This window comes from Plecotus auritus (genome assembly GCF_963455305.1).
Source record: "Plecotus auritus genome assembly, chromosome: 6".
Taxonomy (NCBI): domain Eukaryota; kingdom Metazoa; phylum Chordata; class Mammalia; order Chiroptera; family Vespertilionidae; genus Plecotus; species Plecotus auritus.
This window is the reverse complement of record NC_137773.1, coordinates 89,757,135-89,780,896: the sequence shown is the minus strand read 5'-3', so window position 1 is coordinate 89,780,896 and position 23,762 is coordinate 89,757,135. Positions and strand designations below refer to the sequence as shown.

The following is a 23,762-nucleotide window of genomic DNA, read 5'->3' as shown; positions in this document are numbered from 1 at the left end:
TGAGCCTCTCTGGCCAGGGCAAGTTTAACCATTTTTTAAAAGTTTGGCATAACTTACGAAAGCTAAACATATGCATACCTTCTGCTGCAGCAATTCAATTTCTAGGTATATAGCCTAAAAACCCTCACACATACACCAGGACATGTGTGCAAGAATGCTCATAGCAGTGAATAGGTCAATCTGATAGATACATTGGAATTATATACAGTAGGGAAAAAGAAGTTGACTAAAGCCCTGGCCGGTATGTTCAGTGGTTAGAGTGTTAGCCCACTCACTGAGGGGTCCCGAGTTTAATTCTGATCAAGGGCACGTACCTGGGTTGCAGGTTCAATCCCTGGCTGGCCCTGGTCAGGGTGCATGTAGGAGGCAACCAATCGATGTGCTTCTCTCACACAGATGTTTCTCCCTCCCTCTCTTCCCCTCCCTCCCTACCACTCTCTCTGAAAATCAATGGAAAAAATATCATCCAGTGAAGATTAAAAAAAAAAAAGAAATGGACTAAAAATGTGGCCAATTCGTAGCAACAATGTTGAGGGGAAGAAAAAGAAGTCTCAAAGATTATATTTCTAATAAAACTCTTTATTTATAAAGTTAAAAACAGCAAAACTAAACAATATGTTGATAGGGTACAATATATACATGATAATGCTATTTTGACAAGAGAAAAAGCACTTCACATTCCTTAGGTTTTAAATCTGTCCATGTCCCTGAGGTAAGAACTCCAGCCATGGGAAACAGGCAGAGAGAGGTGGTCATATACCAAAGCTCAAGGCTGGCCTCCAGAGCTTGAACCCTTGTTTGAGCTGGGGTCACCAGCCTGGGTAGGCCATGGGGTGACTGTCATCTCTCCATCAGGGTGGAAAGCCACACACCACTCTGCCCTGGGTCCCAGCCCCCCTGGCTCCAGGCAGGCTCTGAAGCAGCGCTGTCCTGAGCCTGGTGCAATAGGCTGCAGCCAGCACTGGGCAGGGAAATACCTCTGGAGAAGCGACAGCTGCAGGGTATCATCACTGTCTCCTTCCTCCTGGGTCTGTAGGGCCACAATGAGCCCACAGCCTCGGCCAGGCCCAACCTGGTGGCTGAAGTGGGCAGTTGTGTCCAGAAGCAGGGCAGCCAGGTAGGCAGCTTCCTGGGGCTCCGTGTCTTCAGCTAGGTACTCCTCCAGACCATCAAGCAGCAGAAGGAAGGGGGCTGGTCCCCGGGCCTCATGGGCAGAGCACAGGAGCTGAAGAAGGTCATGGGTTGAGGGCGGGTATTGGAAACGGATCTTCTAGAGGGAGAAAACAAGGAAAGGGCCAGATTCAGCACAGCAAGCCAGCCTCCCAGCTTCCACAGCCTTGCTTCCCTGCATACTTTCCTCAACTCCCAAGACAGCTGATTCCAAAGTGAAGCAGTTTAGAGTGGTCAAATATATTTTTCTATTGCCCCCCCCCCCCGCCGCCTTTAAAAAAAAATTATTTAGCACTCGTTACTGTTCGGTATTAGTTCAGAACAGGGTGTATCTTTTTTTTTTTTTTTTTTTTTTGAGCGATAGTGGCAAGATTACAGTGAAAAGAGATAGATAGTACGCCCTCAATGCAAGGTATGTCTTCCTGCCAAATCTCTAGGTCAATCTTTCTACGCAAAACCCACCCCAGCCTCCATTCTCACTCCATCCTTACCTCTGGCTTCCCTGGAAGCAACTCGTGTCCTAATAACAACCAGGGTTAGTCCCGCTCCTAACCAGCCCTGATCCCACCCTTTGGGCCCCGCCTTTTGCTAACTCCGCCCCTTCATTGGACAGTCTCTCACTCAATTTTAACAAACCTCACAAGTCCCTCCCCCAACTCATTCGTGACTCCGCCCTAGAATGGCTGTTCTGGCTCGTCCTTCCTTTGTCCCCTTCATTGGTCTGTCTAGTTGTCACTCAATCTTCGATCCGCCCTGCCACTGGCTGGTCCGTCTCAAGTCCCGTCTCCCTGTTACCTGTAGCCGTAGGGGGTCGAGCGCCGCCGGCGTCCGGCGGGGTAGGCTTTGCAGAGGCCTTCGCGTCAGGAAGAGCACGGGACCTCGGCCCTCCCCTGCCGCCTCCAGTGCCGCCGCGAATAGCAACGCTGTCTTTCCGGACCCTGGACCGCCGAGCAGCAGCAAAGGTGGCCCAACCTCCGCGGCCGTATCCTCCCGGGGCCCGGCCGCCCTACCGGGGCTTAGCACCCGCTTCAGCGTCTCCGCCATCCACAAGTGCCTCTCTGTCCAATCGGCGGCCTCTTCCTGCCCTTAATCCCGCCCAGTCCGAGGTCTCTTTGGTTACAGTGCACTTGGCTTCTCCATTGGTCTATGGATCTGTCCATCAAAGTTAGATCAGCCTTTGCTAGCTTCTACACTGGTGAAGGGGTGATTAACCTAGTCAGAGGGAGGAATACGGGCGTTTGAGGGGGGAAAAGACCCTTCCCTTGATAGAGTTTGCTGAGGAGAGCAGTGCGAATACTATTATTGCGAGCCTATCAGCTAAAGAGACAGATGTAAGGTTGAGAGTTGAAGGGAGCAGACCCTACGGAATCAGTGACACACTAAAGTCTCCTAGTCTCAGTTTGCTCACCTGTAAAATGGAACTCATGATATCGCAGAGGAATATTGCTACGGGCATGTGTCTGTGGTTTTGCTGATGTCACCCAATGACGATTGAGAAGCAGAGAGATGGAGAAGCTGTGTACTTCTCTTTCTGGGTCTGAGTACTGGCACAAATGTCTGGCAGGGGCTGCAGACGCAGGGACATTTGTGTGCAAAACCTCAGAAGCTTTCCCAAATAATTTTATGAAGCCAGTATAACCCTGATTTTAAAAAAGGAAAAGAGGTTGCTGACCAATATTCCTCATGAACATAGGGACACACACAAAAAAAGTAATACTAGTATATGGAATATAGCAATATATAAAAAGTACATCATGACCAATTGGGGTTTAATCCCAGAAGTGCAAGGCTGGCTTAGCATGTGAAACTCGATGAATGTAATGCTCCACATTAACTGAATAAAAGAAAAACTGTAAAAACAAAAACAAACAAACAAACAAACAAAAAACCACCTCAGAAGCTGTCCCCGAGGTTCTGTGAGGAGTTTCAACTGCTTCCTCATTGGCCTAGGATCCTGGGTCCAGAGGTAAGGGGGTAGGGGGCAGGCAGCACCACAGAACAAAGAAGGGGCCAGGAGAAAAAGAAACGGTCTGGGAGACTGGGACCGTTTTTTGCTTTGTTCACTTGGTAACTCCAGCGCCCAGAACAGTGACTAGCTTATTGTATATTCTCAATATACAGGATGGGGCAAAAGTAGGCTTACATTTGTGAGTACAGGAGACAGTTTATTCTTGTATTATTATTAATTATTGTATTATTTTCCATACGAACAACTGTAAACCTACTCTTGCCCCATTCTGTGTGCTCGTTAAATAAATGAATGAAAAAAAGGAAGGTAGGATTGATGAGAAACTGGAAGAGAAGGAGGAACAAGGTGAGTGATCAAGTGATCGAAAGCTGGGGCTCCTCACCCAGACTTTGCCCCAGAGCTGCCACTCACAGCCCTGTTGCCCTAGCAACTCTGTTTCCTGGTAACTTCAAAGTAGTGCCGTTGCCAGGAGACCCAGGGACAGGGCGGAACTGAGATTTCCGGGGCTTTCTCTGGGACCAGAACACAGTTCCACAACATCCCCCAATATACCCACTCACACAGTCGGGTACCCCCACATCCCTACACACACACACACACACACACACACACACACACACACACACGCACACACCATGGCATCTCTGCATATGTTCCACTTCCAGAATCCCCATCACCCACATGCTCACAGACCTACCCTATCCTGACACAAAGCATCCTATCCACACTCTCTCCTATCTTCTCACCCCCTCACCCTTCCCTTGTACACACACCAGAACACACTGATACAATCATATCATTGCCACCTCACACAGAGACACGTTTCCTTTTAGCTGATGTGCCTGCAGCTCTTTCTAATACACACAGAGATGAGGTACACTGTTACACTGCCTTGTCAAAAGCACCACTTCAGCCCTCACCTCAACAAACCATGATTCACCTCACTTTGCAACACTACAAATGCACAAGCACCCAGTAGTGACAACTGTATCACACAGTTGCATACATGGAAACATGCTGAACACAGCCCACCTCAGGTCTTTTGCATTTGCTGTTCCCCTGCCTAGAGCACCCAGCTCCCAGATAGCCCGGTGGCTCATTTTTCTACTCCATTCAGGTCTCTGCTCAAATATCATTCAGAGAGGCTTTCCCTGACCAGGGAAATATTGCACATACTTCACTTATTTTCTTTTTAAAATACGTTTTTATTGATTTTTTTAGAGAGAGAAGAAGGGAGAGGGAGAGAGAGAAACATCAGTGATGAGAAAGAATCATTGATTGGCTGCCTCCTGCATGCCTCCTACTGGGGATCAAGCCCATAACCCGGGCGTGTGTCCTGACCAGGAATCAAACCAGTGACCTCTTGGTTCATGGGTTGCCGCTCAACCACTGAGCCACACCAGCCAGGCCATGCTTCACTTTTTAACTGCTTATCTGTCTTTATATATCTTCAAATAACGTATAACTTCCAACGTTATGTACTTATTTTATTGCCTCTCTCCCCACTAGAAAGTCAGCTCCACCAAGGTAGGGTCTTTCTTTTGTTCATTGCTGGATCCCCAGCTACTAGAAGAGCACCTAGCACACAGCAGGTGCTCATAAATGTAGGCTGAGTAAGTACTTGGCAGAGATGCAGACGTTTGGCATACCTCTCATGCATACAGTACTTCTTTCTCTCACTGCTTAGAATCCTGTCTTCATGTTCTGACAGAAGAACAATTAACATAGAGGAGCTCCCTGGAGTATGGAGGACTGATGGGTGAGGGGATGAGGACGTGGACAGTCTGTGTTTCTCCCTCACTTATCAACACTCCCAAGTTAATTTATTTAACAACTATTTATTGAGCACCTGCTGTGTGCCAGTCCCTGTTTTGGGCACTGGGAACTCAGTAGTGAACAGTTGACAAAATCTTTGTCTGAGCTGACATCCCTTGTGAGGGAGGCTGAGGAATTTAAATAGTCTATGAGCAGATGTTAAGTTCATGCAAAAAAAGTTTGCACAGGGAAGGAAAGTTTGGAGGACCAATTATTTGGCTGTTTTTGCAGTTCTGGATAGAGTGGTAGGGGAAGACCTCAATGAGAAGGTGACAGGAGAGAAAAGGCTTGAAGAAGGTAATGGGGCGAATCATGCAAATATGGGGCGGGGGAGAGAACATTCTAGGTGGAGGCACCTGCACCTGCAAAGGCTCCGAGGCATCGGAAGAACTTTGGGTTTTACATCGAGTGCCATGGGGATCCACAAGAAGGTTTGAGCAGAGGAGGGATATGATCTCATTTACATTCTAAACCACAGCTCTGCTTTTGATGAGCTGCGTTTGAGATGCGGTGAGACCCATGGGAGCACGTCGAGAATGCTCTTGAATAAGCGGGTACATCTCAGTATGGGTTCTCTACCTAAGATTATCCGTCATGGGATGGGGATGTGGACAAGGCTCAGGCTACCGCCACCACCCTTTCTATCAGGCCCAGACACTTCTGTGTATCCTGCAGCTCCATTTTAACCTTTCTTGTCCTGAGCTCAATATCAGGACCGTGGACAGCACCAACCGGGTTCGTAGGGGTGCTGTCCACGTGCTGACACTTTGCTTCCTTCCTGTCCTGGGTGGAGGCAGCTGAGCGACAGGAGGTGTGGGCCCTGGAAACAGGAGCTCTGGTGGGGGAAGCAGGGGGAGGGGAGGGTCCATGATTCTGTACCTCCTCTGATTTCATCCCTTTCATGCTCCCATCTCATTCCCTGCGATCCACAACAGGCCCACCACCTCCCCCTCACTTATTCCGCTCCAGCCACACCAGTCTCCACACTGGTGCCTGAACATAGCAGGCACACTCCAACCTCAGGGCCTTTGTGCTGCTCTTCCCTCCGCCTGGAATGCTTCTCCCACCAGCCCTGGTATGTTAATGGATCCCTCCCTCCTCTCCTGCACACCTCATCTCAGGTATCATCCCCTCAGAAAGAAGTTCCCTGACCACCCACTTTAAATTGCAAACTGTGTCTCCATCCCACAGTTGTCCTATTATCTTCTCTAGTTTGAGTTTTCTCCTGATCAGTTATCAGTATCTAACATATCAGAGGTCCCAATCCCTGACCTAAGTCTGTGGTTCTAGAGTTTGGAATTCAGAATTTTTCAGATTTTCGTAAATAACTCTGGTGTAAATACTATGTGTTGCATAACACCCCTGGTGGAGTCTGGGATAACATCTCAAAATCAAACACTTTATCATCAATGAAACATAAGAATATTTACATCATGTTAAATAAATGAAAGCTATAGTAACCTCGTGTCAGTTCAGGTCAGGTTTTTGCCACAGATGAATTATGAAAAAAAATGTTTTTGGTTCTCAGATATTTTTGAAATTTGCAATTGTAATTCTGTATACACTGAGTGGCCAGATTATTATGATCTCTGAACACATAATAATCTGGCCACTCAGTGTATATCCAATATAATAAAAAGCTAATATGCAAATTGTCCCCTCGACCAGGAGTTCAACCAGCAGGCAGGCCGGCCAACCGCTCATGTCCCCTCCCCCTGGCCAGCCTGGCCGGACCCCACCTATGCACGAATTCATGCACCAGGCCTCTAATATATATATATATATATATATATATATATATATATATATATATATATATATATATACTGAGTGGCCCGATTATTATGTGTTCAGAGATCATAATAATCTGGCCAGTGTATAGCTTATATATCTTGTTTATTGTCTCTTAAGTATTAGAATATGAGCTCCATGAGGGCAGAAGTTTGTGTCTGTTCTGTTAACTGCGACAGCCCCTGTGTCTAATCACACAGCACTTGGCATGCAGTAGGTGCTCCCTAGTGTTTGATGAATGAATGAATGAATGAATGAATGAATGAATGAATTAGGGGAAAGCAGCTTCCCTTTTCCTAGTCCCTGGATGACTCCATGCCCTGAATGGCCTGTCTGAAGCCCTTCAGAGCATGTGTGTGTGTGTGTGTGTGTGTGTGTGTGCGTGTTTCCCTGCCCCTCCTACACTTTCTGGTCTCCATTGGGTCTTCAGCACAACCTCACAATCAGAACTCCTGCTCTCATCCGTGCATCCAGGGGTTTGGCTTTGAGGTTCCTACTGGCCTCAGCATCTCCTTTCACTATCAGAACCCTGAGTCCACTTACCTTATTTCCTGTGCCTTCTACACCCTGGCCATGGTAAAAAACAAAGCAAAACAAACAAAACCAAAAAAAAAACAGGCCAGATGCCAGGGAAAGACAGGCATGTGAGGCCCCTCACTGTATGTTTGTGGGTCTGCATTTCACACGAAGACACAAGGGCACAGAGAGGTTAATTAACTTTCCTGAAGCCAAGAAGTGCAGAGCCAAGATTTAAACCCAAGTTTCTGACCCACAGCCCCACACTGTCTTTCCACAATTGCCCTCAGATACACTAACAATACTTCACACCCAGCCTCACTAACACCTACCCACAATAAAATACCTCCACACTCCAATACTCAGGGAAGGAAGGCATGTGGCCAAACTTCTGTTACAAACAGGTCTTTATTAAAGATGAGGAAGGGGCAGGAAAGGGAGTCAGTGTCTCCTCTGCCTACTGCCTTGGCTGCCCTCCTGGATGGGGAGCCCTCTCTGCTCCACCCATGCCCCCATGATGGGCACATCCTCATGAGGCTGAGGCATGGGGGCAGTGTGAAAAACAGGGGTGGGTTCCAAGGGAAAAAAAGGTCCTTTCCCACAGCCCTAATAAATAACAGAAGGGTTTGGGATGACCTGGGCACAGGCAAAGGGAGACAGCACCCTGAACCACAAAACTTTTGAACTGGACAAGCCCTGCATAAGTAGGGAGTTAGGAGGGACTGGGTGAGAGGGTGCACATGTGGAGGGTCTGAGAGGGGAAGGGGTGAATCAAGGACCCTGCCATGGGGGAACCTGCCCCCACCCTCGGGTTGGATTCTGATCCTGAGGAGAGAGAACCCAGTTGCAAAGGATGATCCCTCCTCAATTTTGCACATACTTAGACATGGGCGGTTCCCCATTGGCTGGAATCATACCCACCCTAGAAATTCTGGAAAACAAGGGCTCCTATTGGTTGTTCATTTGCTGAACACTGGCTGGAGTTGCCCTCTTGCCTGAGGATTCTAAGTGAGGAGGAGGCTCCCATTGGCTGGAGAAAACTCCTTTTGGTTATAATTCAAATAACTGGAGGCTCCCATTGGCTGGCAATAGCCAATGGGGTCAGGATTTGGCCCTCAAAAGGGCAATCCTAGGGGGCAAGGGCCCACCTCCCAGTTATGCCCACTTGGATGTCCCAGAGGGCAAGAGAGGCAGGGGGTCCCCCAAATGTCCTTCCAGCCATCCTGTGATGTCTAGACCTGGCTGGTTTGGGGACAGGGGCCTTTGGCACTCACACGGCGCACGCACGCACACGTGTGGCAGGGAAGAAATGAGGACTGGCAGATTCTGGGTGAGTGATTGGGCCTCACAGCAGGTGGTCACGGCTAGCAAACAGGTAAGGGCTGAAGTTGTCCCGATGGAAGGGGGAGGGATAGAGTCCACTAAGGGTGTACAGGTCCCGCAGCAGGGGTGTGGGCAACAACAGCTTCCGGCCACGTCCACCACCCCCGCCTGGCCCCCCAGGCCCAGGAGAGGAGGGTGAGGGGCCCTGGCTGGGGGTTGGTGCTGGCAGGGGCAGGGGCAGAGGCAGAGGCGTTGGCTCAGATCTCAATCGAGGGCGGGGCACACGGGGTGATGAACACATGGCTGGAGCCCTGGAGGACGCGCAGCTTGGGATCAGGTGGCCACGGCGGGCGCAGTTCTGCGGCTCTGGGGGTCAGAGGTCATGGAGTTAGAAAGCTTGGGAGGAGGGAAGACCTCTGTGGCAGTCACTACCATCTGGAAGTCCCCTCATTTATCCCTCCATTCCCCGGACACTCACTGGATGGGGTGAGCCGTGCCGGTGTCGAATGCGGCCTGCAGGCCTCGGGTTCCTGAGACAAAGAGGCAGAGGGATGGGCTAGCGGTCCGCTGAGCCCCGCGGGCCACAGCATGAGGGGCTCATTGGGCAGAGAGCCCAATGGAAAAGACAACCAGGTTATCAGGATTAACCATGTCCCCTTGGCAGGGAGAGAAGGTCAGACCCTTCTATTCTGTGGGACTGTCCCCCCAGGTATTACGTTCACAGAGATGAGTCATCCCCCCACATCCCCATGGCCCTGAGGACCCCCCTCCCCGATCTGTTGCCTGACTCCCTGCATCCTTGGTCCCCCTTCCACCCACCACCCTCTCCAGCCGGGAGCAGTCCCCGGCCCCCCTTACCTGGGCCACACTTAACTTTTCGAGGGGGCTGTCCATGGTGGGGGCTTGGCCCAGGCTCTCCCAGGGGGAGAGCCTTCGGCCGGAGGGCGGCCGGCTCTGGAAGTTGTGCACGACGCAGGTGACCTGGGACAGAGGCATGTTGAGGCTAATAAGATAAGAGTGGTGTAAATACCATCCCCATTTTTCAGATAAGGAAACTGAGGTAAGGTTTTCAAAGACAGCTAACGTTTTTATGATGCTTACTATGTTCTTTTCCACCTTACTAAAAGGTTGCTACTATTGTAATTTCTCCACAGGGCTGGGACTGGGAGGAGGCAAGTAAGGCTCAGTTTCGTAAAGTTTAAATTAATTTTTTTTTGCACTAATTTTTTTATTTTTTAAATGTTTCATTAAAATATGATTTATCTGAATTACTGAATGTTTTAGCACCCTTCAAATTTTGCACTCAAAACAAGTACCTCACTCACATCATCCTGATCCAGGTCCTGTTATCCCATTTCACAGATGAACATCTGGGCAAGGTAAGGTTAAAGATCTTGTCCAAGGTCACAAAGTTCATAACCTTCACAATCATGCTGTCCTCCCTTTTGGTTCAAGGAGCTGATGGAGGGTCTCCCATACCAGAATGGATGCAAAGGGGGCTCACCAGAAAGGTGGCAATGGCCGCTCCGGTCAGGAAGCCGGCCAGCACATCCGACCAGTGGTTGCGGTACTCCGCCACGCGGACCACACCCACCAGGAAGGCGGGGCACAGCAGGGCCAGGCAGAGCGAGGGTTTGACCAGGCGGGAGCCCTTTACGCGGAACACCAGTGTTACATACATCTGCGGAAACCAAACCGGACCAGTCAGGGGACACAGGTAATGCAGTTGCCAAACCCAACTGGCCGCTGCTTTTGGGGCTAGGGGGCATGGCCAGAATCCCATTGGGGCTGGAGGATGTGGTCAGGGGCTCCAGGGAACAGAGCCAGAAGACAGGAGTGCAGGGGATGGAGTCATGCACTCCCAGTGGGCCCTTGCTGGGATGGGGCGTGGCTACAGAACCAGAGGGCGGAATCAGGACCTAAGGGGCAGTCCAGGAGCTCCAGGAGGTGGACTCCCCAAACACCAGACGATCACTGACTGGAGTAGAAGCTGAGACCCAAACTCCAGGAAAAGGAGTCAAAGCAACATGGGGTGTGGCCAGGGAAAAGCAAGGGAGAGTCAGGAAGTCCTAGCAGAGACCAAGACAATAAAGGGGGAGGGATTGAGGGCTGGGGGGTGGTGGTGAAGGTAGCATCCTGGGGACATGGCTAGGCTCCAGGCACAGGGTCCTGATCCCTCAGGGCGGAGCCAACAGCTTCCACTGGGTGTGGCATTACTGGGTCAGGAGGCAGGGCCAGACACCAAAAGGCAGTCAACCACAGCAGATTCAGGGCATGACTAGGGTCCAAGGCGGGGAGTCAGAGCTTCCACCGGGGTAGACCCTGCCTTATGGGTGGAGTAACAGGGTGAGGGCGTGGCTTCTCCTGGGTAAGAATTAGAGGCTCCAGCCAGGTGGCCTGCCCGCTGGGCGCCCCCCACCGCCGCCACACCGCGCTCCCATTTGGGGGCTCACCGCTGTGTAGGTAACGGCATAAGCGCAAAGGGCAGCATCCTTGCAGGGGAACGCTCGGCGTGCAGCGGCCACCAGGTTGGGGCTGCCAGCGCAGGCACCCAGGTCGGTGACAAAGCGGTCGGGCCCTGGCCGGTCCGGTGAGGGAGGCTGGCAGCCCAGGGCCGTGTAGTTGGGGCGGCACACGGACAGGAAGTGCGGCGTGGGGTTGCCAGTCACCACCTGCCCCGCGTTGGCAAAGATGGTGGTGGTGAAGAGGCCAAAGGAGTAGACCCCTGAGGATGGGATGGGAAAGGGTTCATGTTAGGGCCCCGATGCCGCACTGGCTCCCCTGTGAGCCTCCTTGTGACTCATCTGGGCCCCTCTCTCCTTGTTCCTGTGACCACCATTTAATCCCCTAATACCATACCCCATGAGAGCCGGGCCACCATGATGGCACACTGGGCCTCCTGCCTCTGTCCCCCTGGGACTACCACTAAGGCAGCAGGGGCCCTCCCCTGGGACCCCATTAGACCTGGGTTTCCTCAACAGCATTACATCAGCATTGGACCTATGCCTGGGACCTCCTAGAAGCATCCAGATGGCATTCCTGGGCCTCTTTAATCTGCCCTGGACTCGCTGTGACCGAGTGGCTCACTTTTCTTCTGGGTCACCAATAAGCCAGAGCTAAACCACCGGCCCTCTGCCACAGGGACCACCGTTATGGATGAGCTATGCCCCCTCCCGTCCCCCACAACCACCCACTGTGGCTGGGACTACATTTACAGCACAGCTGGGGTCTCATCTCCCTGGGGCCCCATGGTGTCCCCCTTTTCTGACTGAGATTTCCCTGTGGCAATTTGGGGCCCTCCTCTTACAGTTGCCGTGGTTGGCTTAGGCTCCATCCATGTCCCTAAAACCGCCATCATGCCTGGCCTGAGCCCAAGTCCCTTTTTGCCTCTGACCACCATGACAATTCTACGCTCCTTAGGCCCTGGAATCCTGATGATGGCTGAGCCTGGCCCATATCCCTTTGGGTGGTTGAACCCTGGCCTTGTCACTCACCCAGGAAGCGGACCAGCCTCCTCAGTGGGGGGCTGAAGCGGCAGCAGGCCCCAGACACGATGGTGCTCTCCCCGATGACGGGGATGGCTGAGGGTGGTGCGGGGAAAAAGGCACGAGCCAGCTCCCCCAGCAAGATCTGTGGGTGAGACCGAAACAGGGTCTTCCTGGCCTTCAAGCCCAGCCCTAGCCACCTCCCCCTGACCCTCCTGCCTCCTGGGAGGGCCTCCCACACAGTCTACCAAGGCGACCCCCCTCCAGTCTCACCGTGAGGGTGGGCCCAGCGGTGACCAGAGCATAGATAAGTGCAGGAGGTGCTCGGCTGGCAGCCTCAGGCCCCGGGTAGGGCTTGGCATAAGTACTGTCATAGCAGAAGAAGCCCTGGGTGTGCACAGGGAAGGTGTCCGTGAACTCCAGGCGGTAAGCAAGCAGGACCACCACGCCCAGCAGCACAGACTGCCACCCAGCCAGAGCAGAGAGAGAGACGGAGAGAGACAGAGATAAAAAGAAAGAAGGTCAGGCCTGAACTGGGGACATGGACACACACACACACACACACACACACACACACACACACACACACAAACATGGAGAGAGACAGAGAAAAGAGGGAGAGAGACAGAGAGTGATCAAGACGGAGGGAGATGAAAAGAGTGTGAGAGAGAGAGGTGGGGAATGGGGCCAGAGAACTGTCAGGATTTGGGAGACACAAATAAGAGACAGAGAAAAGAGATGGAGATGGAAACAGAAAGAAAGAGAGGGAAGACAGAAGTGGAGGGGAGAGGAGAGAAGAGGGAAGAGAAGGAGAAAGAAAAAGAGAAAAGGCAAAGAAGAAAAAGAGAAGGGACTAGAACAGTAGACTAGAGAGAGAAGAAAAGAGGGAATGGGATTGGGAGGGAGAGTGAGGACACAGCTAAAATCTGACCAGAGAGATACAGAGACTGGGTGGGGGAGTGACAGACAGATCACCAGGGGAAGAATTAATACTACTGGTAGGACTAGCAGCTACCACAGGTATAACTCTTCCTGTGGGCAGGGGGTCATACTAACCCTCTTCTGTCAGTGAATACATTTTACCTTCTAAATATGCCCATTTGACAGAAGAGGAAATTGAGGCTCAGGAGGGTATGTGAGATGCCCAGAGTTCTGAGGTAAGGATGTGAAGAGTGCGATTGGAACGCTGGAAGCGCTACTTCTGAGTGCAAGCCCATAAACACTTCTCAAGAGAAAGGGGATAGTATTCTCCCCCACGGCCCGCCTCCCCCACCCTCCCACCCTCCCACCCCCCGAGACAGGGAGGAGGAGATCGAGAGAGAGAAGGCAGGCCTGGAAACAGGTAGATGGAAAATTAGGGCCAGGTAGGGACCTGGACAGGATGAAGGACACAGAGAGGGGGCAGAAAGACAGGTACACCCCCTCCCCACTGAGGGAATGAAGGAGGTACTGGACTCCTCACCTCCACGAAGACAAAGCAGGGAATGATGGAGAAACTTCTCTTGAGCTGAGGTCTCCCTCCCGCCATGGTGAAGGCCTGGGCCTGTGGAGGTGGGGAGGAAGTGGGGTGGCTAGGGTGTGCCCAAGGGGGAAGCTCAGGTCACGGGCCCCTGGAGTCCTCTGGCGATGCCTCTCCATATCCAGGGCTCAGCCCTGCTCCTGCCCATTGGAGACACTAGCCTCCTCTGACAATCTGCTCAGCTCAGCCTGTTGGCGGGGGAACCCCAGAGATTCTCTAGTGGTCTTCACTCCCTATAACCTTCATAGGAGATTCTGACCCCATACCTTTTAGGAGGGACTCTCCTCCTCACTAAGCAGGACCACCCCCCCCGCCCCCGCCTCCCTGGCCTTTAGAAGAGAATTTTCCAACTTAATAGGGATACCTCCACTACGGAGAAGGATCCATTTAGAAGGGTTCTCACACCCACAAGTTTTTAGGGAACCCCATCATGCTTTATGGGAAATCCCATGCTCCGTGTCCCCCACTCCTGCCAGGCCATTCTCCTGAGCCCCTTCTCCCATGTCCCTATGGTTCATGGCTGATGGCCTCTCCCATTGCCTCTCCCTCTCTACTTTCTTCCAGCCCATCACCTCCCTGTATCATTAGGGAGCTATCTCCCATCACATGCTCCCCACTACCCCGAGCAGTGAAGCGCTAAGAGAGTCACACCTGCTTGACCCATTCTCCCAGGTGGGCCTCACCTGTGAAAGAGCCCTATGATTTCCCACAGGTGGCTGCCACGCCTGTGGACTCACAGCCGTTCCTGGCAGCCAGCAGGGCAGTGATGGTCACCCCCATTGCACAGGTGTGGAAACTGAGGCGCAGGCAGGTGAGGGTAGGCACTCTGGGTCCAGTGCTCCATCCACAAGGCTTGCTCTTCAGTGTAACATGTGGGATGAAGGATGTAAGAGGTCCTAGATGTCTATCTGGCCACAGCCTCCTCACCCTCCCAGAGACATAACCACACTGGCACCCCCAGAGTACACAACTCAGCCACAGCCTTCATCCCACCCCCCACCCCACACACACTATGGCCCAGCATTCGCCCATCTCACCAACATGGACCAAGTGCCTGCTGCGTTCCAGGCACTGTACTGAGTGCCAGCCTGTGGTGAACAAGACAGGCCCACTCATTCAGACAGTGCCCAACACCCACCACAACCCACCACACACATAACTGCATACTCATGCACACACACCACACATGCACACAGCACAATGTGCACACAGCCTGTCACAGACACCCACACAGATCAAACAACTCCCCCCCAACACAGTCACAGGGACACAACTGGAGGTTCTCCACACACCTCCCAGCCCCACACAGCCCCACATGAGCACTTGCCCCTCAGGGATGTGGGCTCAGGGTTGCCAACACACTTAAGAGCAACATCAAAAAGAGATTCACCATACACAATGGGGGGTCACAGAACCGGTCATAGTGTCACACCCCCAGTTACATGGAATTCAGTGACAACCACACACACGAACACTTCTCATCCACATTGACAGTCATGGGAGATACGGTGCTATCCACGACCACAGCCACATGGCCACACAAGGGCACATACATACATGGACCATGACAGACTCACACAGAGAGCCACAGCCACACAAGAAAGATGCACGATCACAGCCACACATTAGAATGCAAAAACGGCCCCCCCACATCATTAAAAGGAACACACAACAGCAGCCACACAATGACAGTCATATACACACAACCACACAGACACCACAAGACTCACAATCACAGTGACAGCCATCACAACAAAGCCACACACACACCATCGGTGATACCCACGATGAGAGCACACAATGACAGCCACAGGAGACAGTCACACACACACCACACACACTTCAGAAGCCACACAATCACAGCTGTACAGACACAAAATGACAGTTATACAACCACACTGACATATAATTACAACCATGCAATCCCAGTCACCCTCACCACCACCTCTTGGCTTCTCAAGCCCGGGTCCCCTCCCATGCCCCCCTCCCCAGCCTGGTCCCCAAGCTCCTCGCTTCCCCTCCCCCTTCCCACGCTGGACCCGCAGGGGACCGGACCCACAGGATCCCAACCCGGACCAGAGACCGAGGGTCGGAAGCCCGCCAGAAGGGGTACAAGGGACACTTCAAGCCCCTCCCCCTCACCGAGTTGAGGCTCCGCCACCTGAGTTCGGGTTCCGCCTAGACGTCACCAGCGCGGCTGGACAGACTGATTGCTGGCCTGGCGGGCGGGTGGGTGGACGCACAAATGGAGATGCTGTCGCCCGGCTCTGCGCCGCGCAGACTCCGTGAAGGAACGAGGGGCGTGGCTTCGGGGTACCTTATTTGCATAAAGGTGGGCGGGGCATCGAGACGTCTTATTAGCATGATCTGGGGCGCAGCCTCGGCAGTTCTTTGGGGTCCGGCGAGGCGTGTTAGAATAGATTGAGGGGGAACGAAGGATGGAGGTTAGGAGGGAGGACTCTGGCCCTAGCCGGTTTGGCTCAGTAGATAGTGCGTCCGCCTACTGAAGGGTCTTGGGTTTGATTCAAGTCAAGGGCACATGCCCAGGTTGCGGGCTCGGTCCCCAGTGAGGGTGTGCAGGAGGCAGGCAATTAATGATTCTCTCTCATCATTGACGTTTCCATCTCTCTCCCCCTCTCCCTTCCTCTCTGAAATCAATAAAAATTGTTTTAAAAAAGAATAAGTACCTTAATTGTAGTGTACAGTAAACAAATAAAAAAAAAAAGAGGGACGACTCTGGGTGAGGGTAGGCGCTGAGGGGAAGAGGAGGGTGCAGTGTCAGAGCATGACCTGGGCCATCACGCTCCCTCTCTGGGCCTGGGTTTCCCCATTTGGGCAGCAGCCCCCTGGAAAGGAAGGCCGGTGGCTAGTGTGAAATAGCCTGTCTAGCCACTCATATCTGGACAGATCAACCCAGGACCTGTCATATACTAATCTGCCCTCGCACTGTACTCTGACCCTAAGCTCATACATCCCAAACAGCCCCTGGGATCTCCATGCCCTCCCCAACACTGGCGAGTAAATGAGGGTGGCTCATTTTCAGGCACAAGAAGCAGCAGGAGCAACAGTCCACAGGTGGAGGAGAGTCTCGGCTAGTTTATTTTCTCTCTGGAGGGGTCTTCGGGGAGAGCAACCCGGCTGCTCAAGCTGTGGGGAGACAGGATGGGTAAGGGCCAGGTCTGGTCCAGGAGACCCAGGGATGGCAGTCAGGGTGCAGGAGCCCAGGTTGGGAGCTGGGAGGGTCCATACTGTTGGATTCCAGGGCTGGTCGGGAGGGGCCAGGTAGGTGGAGCAGGGGAGGACCCACACCTGGTGGGAAGGAGCGGCTCTTGTTGAAGGGTGGCTGGGAAGGGTCCTGGTCCGAGTCCGAGTCCGAGTCCCAAGAGTGAAGTGGAGGACTCAGGCATCTGTGCCCCTTGTAGCCTGCAGGGACAGGTGCCATTCTGGCTCTCCATGCATGAACCCTGAGTGTGACCCTTGAAAGACCTCTGAATATGGTGGACCAGTGTCCCTTGATCATGTCCCTTGAATGTGACCCAATGTGATACTTGAATTTTACACCAATGATCCTTAAAAAACATCCAGGTGACCCTGAGTGACCCCTAGATGAAACCTTCAGGGACTCCTTAATGTGACCCCAGATTAAAATCCAACAGATGTGGCCCAGCTGGTGTAGCTCAGTGGTTGAGCGTCAACCTATGAACCAGGAGGGTGGCAGTTCCTCCTGTGTTACTGGCTCAGTCCCCAGTGGGGGGCATGCAGGAGGCAGCCAATCAATGATTCTCTCTCATCACTGATGTTTCTATCTCTCTCTCCCTCTCCCTTCCTCTCTGAAAGCAATAAAGATTAAAAAAAAAAAAAAAAAAAAGAAACCCAACAGATGTGACCTCTAAATATGGTCTCTGAATATTACCTCCATGTATGAAGCTGGAGAATGACCCCACCCACCCTGGAGCACGGCTCAGTCCCTCTCACCCCTGAGGTTCCCAGTCTTGGGGCGGATTCCCGAGGACATGTTGAGGCCATCAAAGGAGTTCTGCAGCATATGCACGGCGGACCTGCAGGAAGATGGGGAGCTGGGGGCCCTAGGTGACTCTGGACTGCTTGAGGCTGGGGCATGGGGTTGTTAGGGGGGTAGAGGAGGAAGGGAGTCCTGCTTGGAGATGGGAGGTCTGGACTCAGATGGCTTCTAGGTTCTGGTGGTCACTGTTTGATCAGATTAGGAGCAGGGCAGGGCAGATGAGGGTCAGGGGTCAGAGGTCAGAGTGGGGGCTGGGCATCACCATATGTCACTCAGCTCCTTCTGGAGGTCATTCCTCCAAGAGCCTTTGCCTCCTGATGGCATCTCCTCTGTCTCCAGCCAGTTGGTTGTCTCACACCCTTGCTGTTTCATCTTGGTCAAGACCTGGGGCTCCAACAGGGGTGGGGGGAAGAGAGAAGAGCAGTAGCAATAATAATGATGGTGCAAGGTGACCATTACATGGCACTTATTACATGCCAGGCTGTCCTCAGTTCATGCAGCTACCCCTTCAGGTAGGGATGTGTGGGTTTTATCCATTACACAGATGAAGAAAATGAGGCCCAGAGAGGTGAAGAAACTTGCCCACAGTCACACAGCAGTAAGTAGCAGAGCTGAGATTTATGTCCAGGCCTTCTGGCTCCAGTCCAATGGTGGAGGCCAGCAGAGATCCCCATATCCCCAACCCACGTGGGGTCCCTGTCCTCCCCTCTCACCTTACGGCACTTCACCTGGGTCTTCTGCATCTTCTGGATGTTCACCAGGTTCTCAGTGATCTCTTCCTCCTGTGCCTCTGTGAGGGGAGGGGACTCAGGGAGGCCAGGCAGCGGAAGGACACCCCCCTCCCTTCCTCCCTCCCCCATGGGCTCCAGGCACTCACGGAGCTTCTGATAGATGAAGGTCACCTCCTCCCGAACCAGCTCTAGCTCCTCCCACAGGAATTTCTTGCTGAGGGGATAGTGCAGCCTAGACCCACAGCCCGTGCCCAGTCCCTGGCCTCCTGGTCTCACAATTTGCCCACCTGCCTCTCCAAACCTCCTCCACCTCCCATGTTCCCATCTGTTCAACCACCCATTTTCCCCAGGCTCCACCCCTCCCCAAGTTGCCTACCCACCTTTACCCTCCAACTACCATTCTCCCCTCCTCCAGCCCCCAGTCATCTCCTCCTGACCTCCAGCCTCCCATTCCCTCAGCTTCCTATTGTCTGGCCTCCATCTCTCTACCTTCCTCACCCCTGACCTCCCATATTCCCAGCCTCAGCCCGCATCAACCTCTCCTCCTCCCAGCTCCCTGATCCTCTGGCCTCCTTCCCACCCTACCTTCAGCTTCCTGTCTTCCCTCCCTGCCTTCTGGCCTCCCAGTCTCCCCACACACAAACACTGCAACCTGTCTTCGATCCTATCATCTGCTCCTCTTGTCCTCTAAGCCTTCCATGGCCCCCCATCACCCTTACTCAGGCCTCTCCCATTTTCCCCATCTTGGCCTTCCTTCCCTCCCACAGCCTCCAGGCCTCCCCCCTTGGCACACCCACCTGTCTCGGATCTCCTGGGCCAGCAGCTGCAGGCAGCGGGTAGTGCGGGTTCTCTGCACCTCCTCACTCTCCCGTAGGGTCTTCTGCAGCCCCTTCAGGCCTTGTGCCAGGGCCCCATACAGCTCCTGCTGTCCCTGATCCATGTCCCATTTGTTTCCCTCTGTCTGGTGGCTCGTGGGGCTCAGGACTTCTTCAGAAACAGTGGGAGCTTGACTGAGCCCCAATCACACTGAGCGCAGCTTTGAACCCACTTGCCCTAGCCTGGCTGGATCCCAACCCTGAATCCAGACTCACCCACTTCTCTCACTCTGACCCAGCTGACCCTGACAGCCTCTGGCCTGACCTTGACCTCAGGCCAGTCCTCACCTTCAAGCTGTTGGATCTTGATTTGCTGCAGGCAGCTCTCTTTCTCCAACATGGTCACTGAGTGGTTTAGAAACTCAAAAGCCTGTGGGGGAAGAGGTCATGCCTGGAGGCAGGAGTGGGATGAGGAAGGGACAGAGGTTGCTGGGCACAGGGCTGGCTAAGGAGGCTAACCTTAGTCTGGGCCTGTAGCTGGTTCTTGAGTGACTCTAGTTCGCATCGCAGGAGCTTCTGGGTGTCAGGAATCATCATGGTGGACTTACCTGTGAGCAGAAGTGTGGGTCAGCCAAGCTGGGAAGGGTGGGGGCAGGGGCAAGGTCAGGAGCAGGGATCACAGAGCCTGAGGTAGAGGCAGGAGTAGGGGTCAAGATCAGGGACTGGGATGGAGGGCAAGGTCAGGGGCAAGAGGCAGCTGATGCTGGGGCAGGGTTGAGCGGGCAGCAATGGCAGGATTCCACGGAGGCTGGGGCAGAGGATGGAAGTAGGAACCAGCAGGTCTTGCACACACAGTCTTGTTAGGAGGGAGGGTTCTCACCTTTGATTTTGGAAGAGCTGGTCTCCAATGGTTTCTAGGATAGGGGAATATGAGGGCAGTAGAAATTCATCCCTGGGCTGCCTCCTTGCTCCCCCAACCCAGTGTTTGGACATGAGTTGCGTCTGCTGAGTTCTGGGTGTCCCAGACCCTGAGTGCAGGCATATCTGTACATGCTCAGAAGTGCACTTATGTGGCTTGTACCCTACATGTGTGGGCCTCTGGGCTGCCCCTGACAGCATGCACCTGCAAAGCCCTATCTCTGGACTGGGCTCAGAAAAGGGCCCTCCTCTTTAGGGGCAAACGACATCGACAATGTCTTCAGGCAGCACCAATGGCACAGATGCATAACCATGCGTAATCTCACAACAACCACAGCTACATAAACACAAACACAGTCATGCACTCCAAGTCATAAGACCCAGGGCGTCCATGCACACTCATCTCAGATACATAACCAGACACAGACACACAGTCATACCCAGAGACAATGACAGAAAAGACTCCACTAAAACACACAATCCCACGTCCATTCCATTCATTCCCTCAACCATTAAGACATATTCATTGCAGGCCTGCTGAGCACTGGGAGGTGTTCTGGGTGCTGAGGACCACCCTATCTCCCCAACCCCTCTCCCCCGCCCCGCCCCCCCCACCAAGCCCTGCAGCAATAGATGGTGGTGCAGCAGGAAGGGGGTTCCAGGGTTCGGGTAACCTTAATGATACTTGAACGCTTCTTCACAAGTTCCTGGTCATTACAGCATTCCCGCGAGTCTGAGTTGGGGAAGTGGGGAGACCCATGCGACTGAGGCCCTGAGTCCCTCCCTGGCTTCCAGTCTATAATTGTCACTGTGTTCTCTGAAGCAGCTGGCCCTGAGGTCTCTGGTTCTGGGGTGCTGGACCAGTGAATTGTATAGTCCAGGTTCTTGTCTGAGGAAGTGCCTAGGGGTGGGTGAATGAGGGCATCCTGAGGGCCAACCCAGAGCACTCCAGCCCCTCCCAGCTCCCCAGCACTGGAGCAGCCCCTCAACGAACCCCAATACTTGTCACACTTGCTGTTATCAAGCGAACACAAGTTGGAGGGCGACGGAGATGAGCAGTAGCAGGGCAGAGAGTAGTCAGAGTCCCGGGGCAGGCCGGCCAGAAGAGGGTCGCTTCGAGTAGGAAGGACAGGACAGGGGGCTGCACTGAGACCAGCCCCCATGTCCCGACACTGCCAGACCCTCCCTGACACCTCACAGAGGCCTTGGCCCTGAACACAGGGCCTCCAGCTATGGTAGGAACAGGATGAAAGATGATCCCAGCCCCAGGGGTTGGGATGGGCAGTGAGAAGGACCCAGAAGACCCCACAGGAGAAAGTGAGGTCTCAGAAGAGTCTAAAAGAAAAAAAAAAATTCTTAACATTGGGCCCTGTTAGGAAACAGCATGTGCAACCCTAGCTGGTGTGGCTCAGTTGATTGGGGATTGTCCCATGCACCAAAAGGCTGCTGGTTAGATTCCTGGTCAGGGCACATGCCCAGGCTGTGGGCTAGATCCCCAGTTGGGGGCATCCAGGTGGCAGCCAATCAATGATTCTCTCTTATCATTGATGTTTCTATCTCTCTCTCCCTCTCCCTTCCTCTCTGAAATCAATAAAAAATAGATTTTAAAAATATTTTTTTTTTAAATCAATCAACTATTCTTTAAAAAAAAGAAAAAAGAAAGAGCATGTGCCAAAGCTTGGAGGTGTGGAACCATGTGCTCTGTGATGATAAATTCAGGACGGTTGGAGGCAGAGTCCAAGAGGAAGCAGCAGGAGATTAGCAGGGCAGTTCAAGCAAAGTATTGAAAGCCGAGCAGAGAAGTTTGGACCTGGTTCCCCAGATAAATGGGAGCCATAGTGTGTGAACAGGAGAGGCAAGGCATATCTATTCAATAAATATTAGCTGAATTGGGGCCCAGTCCCATGGGAAGTGGGGCTGGGAACAAGAAAGAAGGCAGCTTTGACTCATCCCAGGGATAGTGGTCAGGGCTGGCACAGATGGAGTCATGTGGGACAGAGCTGTCTGGAAAAACTTCCAGGTGGAGGGGATCTTGCCTTGGGTCACAGACAGAAAGGCCACACTCTAGACCTAGAGGCCTTTCTGAGTCCTCTAGTGTCCTTCCTCTGCCCAGTCCTAGAAGACTGCTATGCACTCTTCAAAACCCTATTCAGCATCTGCTCTGTAAAAGCTTCCTTAATCTGTTTTGTGTGTGTGTGTGTGTGTGTGTGTGTGTGTGTGTGTGTGTGTGTTTTAATATATTTTATTGATTTTTACAGACAGGAAGGGAGAGGGATAGAAAGTTAGAAACATCGATCAGCTGCCTCCTGCACACCCCCTACTGGGGATGTGCTCGCAACCAAGGTACATGCCCTTGACTGGAATCGAACCTGGGACCCTTCAGTCCGCAGGCCGACGCTCTATCCACTGAGCCAAACCAGCTAGAGCCTTAATCTGTTTTTTAAGAAAGATGTCTTTACTGATTTGAGAGAGAGAGGAAGGGTGAGGGAGAGAGAGAAACATCAATGTTGAAGAGAAACATGGATCAGCTGCCTCCTGCAGGACACCTAGTGGGGATCCAGCCCACATGCCCTGATGTGACTGTTGACTTTCTAGTAGTGCATGGGACAATGCTCAACCAACTGAGCCACACCGGCTAGGGCCCTTGATGCTTTTAAATTGATTTTTAGAGAGAGAGGAAGGGAAAGTGAGAGAGAGAGAAACACTGATATTAAAGAGAAACATGGATAGGTTGCCTCCTGCATGACCCCTACTGGGGATCAAGCCTGCCACCTGTGCATGTGCCCTGACAGGGAAACAACCCAAAACCTTTCAGTGCATGGGAGGATGCCCACACCGGCCAGGGCCCTTGATCCATTTTTAAGCTCATATTTTCTGAGTACCTCACTGAGTGGGGGGCACCACCATCAGAACTCACTGGGTCTTCACACCCATCTTGTCACACAGAAGTTGTGCTTCTGCCTGAAATGACCTGGAGTACCTTTTCAAGAGGCACTGGAGACCCTCTGGCTGGATGGTGTGGGTTCAAATCCTAGCCCTCCCCCTTCCTAGCTGTGTGGTATTGGAAGAATTACTGAACCTACCCATGCCTTAGTGTCCCAACTATAAAAATGGGATGTCACACTACAACATAATTGAGTTGCTGTGATTAAGTAGATTAATCCATGCCAGTGTTTAGCACACAGCAGTGGGAAACTCAGTGTATGTCCTTGAATGTCACGCTGAGAACTTGGGACCTGGGAGTCATAGGAGCCCTGAGAGTATTGGAGGAGAGGGAAGACCCATTTCTGAGTGCCAATTGCAAGTAGAACACCCACCCCCTCCCAGATCAGTTGTTCCTCCCGAAGTCCCTCCAGGGAGAATTCTTGGGGAGAGAGGGGAGGGTCATTAGCCTGGGCCCCGCCCCCCGGGCCTTGAATCTTGCGCTCCACAGGCTCCCGACCCCTTCCCACCCCCACCTACCACATAGCACCTGCTCATGCTCTCCCATCAGGAACCGCGAAGCCAGTCCCCAGCTGTGACGCTGAAATTTGATCCTGTGGGGCACCATCACTTTAAAACGCGCGGAGCCCAAACGCGGAGTCACAGAGAGGGGCGTGGCTGACATGTTAGCTCCGCCCCCTCCGTTGCAGCCCAAGGCCTCATTGGCGCCTTCCCGCTTCCGCAGATCTTGGGAGCCGCCGCGTAAT

At 52.8% G+C, this 23,762-nt stretch overlaps 3 protein-coding genes across 12 annotated transcripts; all 3 read right to left on the bottom strand.

Moving 5' to 3' along the window:
* Positions 1–566: 566 nt before the first annotated feature.
* SWSAP1 (SWIM-type zinc finger 7 associated protein 1) lies at positions 567–2,244 on the bottom strand. Its single transcript, XM_080674444.1, has 2 exons — positions 1,966–2,244; positions 567–1,270 (listed from the first exon to the last, which is right to left on the bottom strand). Exons 1-2 carry the CDS (start codon positions 2,212–2,214, stop codon positions 767–769), a joined length of 753 nt encoding a protein of 250 aa, XP_080530570.1. The 5' UTR covers positions 2,215–2,244; the 3' UTR covers positions 567–766.
* Positions 2,245–7,640: 5,396 nt separating this feature from the next.
* Positions 7,641–14,325, bottom strand: PLPPR2 (phospholipid phosphatase related 2). 2 transcript variants are annotated; one of them, XM_080674245.1, is made up of 9 exons: positions 14,272–14,325; positions 13,532–13,612; positions 12,343–12,531; positions 12,079–12,214; positions 11,038–11,309; positions 10,089–10,265; positions 9,459–9,565; positions 9,063–9,114; positions 7,641–8,950 (listed from the first exon to the last, which is right to left on the bottom strand). In XM_080674245.1, the coding sequence occupies exons 2-9, from the start codon at positions 13,595–13,597 to the stop codon at positions 8,918–8,920; spliced, it is 1,032 nt and encodes a 343-aa protein (XP_080530371.1). In that variant the 5' UTR covers positions 13,598–13,612; positions 14,272–14,325; the 3' UTR covers positions 7,641–8,917. The 2 variants fall into 2 exon arrangements, with proteins under 2 accessions (XP_080530371.1, XP_080530370.1); XM_080674244.1 differs by having other exon boundaries at positions 7,653–8,950; positions 9,443–9,565.
* On the bottom strand, positions 14,307–23,736 carry CCDC159 (coiled-coil domain containing 159). 9 transcript variants are annotated; one of them, XM_080674235.1, is made up of 14 exons: positions 23,536–23,668; positions 21,068–21,186; positions 20,748–20,974; positions 20,036–20,069; positions 19,675–19,763; positions 19,504–19,585; positions 19,138–19,327; positions 18,487–18,554; positions 18,323–18,399; positions 17,872–17,993; positions 17,564–17,646; positions 16,898–17,011; positions 15,731–15,905; positions 14,307–14,446 (listed from the first exon to the last, which is right to left on the bottom strand). In XM_080674235.1, exons 1-14 carry the CDS (start codon positions 23,538–23,540, stop codon positions 14,359–14,361), a joined length of 1,473 nt encoding a protein of 490 aa, XP_080530361.1. In that variant the 5' UTR covers positions 23,541–23,668; the 3' UTR covers positions 14,307–14,358. The 9 variants fall into 9 exon arrangements, with proteins under 9 accessions (XP_080530361.1, XP_080530362.1, XP_080530363.1 ...); XM_080674236.1 differs by having other exon boundaries at positions 20,748–20,962; XM_080674237.1 differs by lacking the exon at positions 20,748–20,974 and having other exon boundaries at positions 23,536–23,639.
* Between the last annotated feature and the right edge of the window lie 26 nt (positions 23,737–23,762).

What these genes read in the sequence shown, in the direction of transcription:
- CCDC159 (XM_080674235.1), bottom strand. An exon ending in CAAGTGTGACAAGTATTGGG is followed by an intron (nt 20,975 to 21,067) that starts GTTCGTTGAGGG and finishes ACCCACCCCTAG; the next exon opens with GCACTTCCTCAGACAAGAAC. An exon ending in CTTCATCTATCAGAAGCTCC is followed by an intron (nt 18,400 to 18,486) that starts GTGAGTGCCTGG and finishes CTCCCCTCACAG; the next exon opens with AGGCACAGGAGGAAGAGATC.
- SWSAP1 (XM_080674444.1), bottom strand. Translation starts at nt 2,214, where the DNA reads ATGGCGGAGACGCTGAAGCGGGTGCTAAGCCCCGGTAGGGCGGCCGGG. An exon ending in TCGACCCCCTACGGCTACAG is followed by an intron (nt 1,271 to 1,965) that starts GTAACAGGGAGA and finishes TTCTCCCTCTAG; the next exon opens with AAGATCCGTTTCCAATACCC.
- PLPPR2 (XM_080674244.1), bottom strand. Translation starts at nt 13,597, where the DNA reads ATGGCGGGAGGGAGACCTCAGCTCAAGAGAAGTTTCTCCATCATTCCC. An exon ending in CGGCCATTGCCACCTTTCTG is followed by an intron (nt 9,566 to 10,088) that starts GTGAGCCCCCTT and finishes CCTCTGTCCCAG; the next exon opens with GTCACCTGCGTCGTGCACAA. An exon ending in AAAAGTTAAGTGTGGCCCAG is followed by an intron (nt 9,115 to 9,442) that starts GTAAGGGGGGCC and finishes TCTTTGTCTCAG; the next exon opens with GAACCCGAGGCCTGCAGGCC.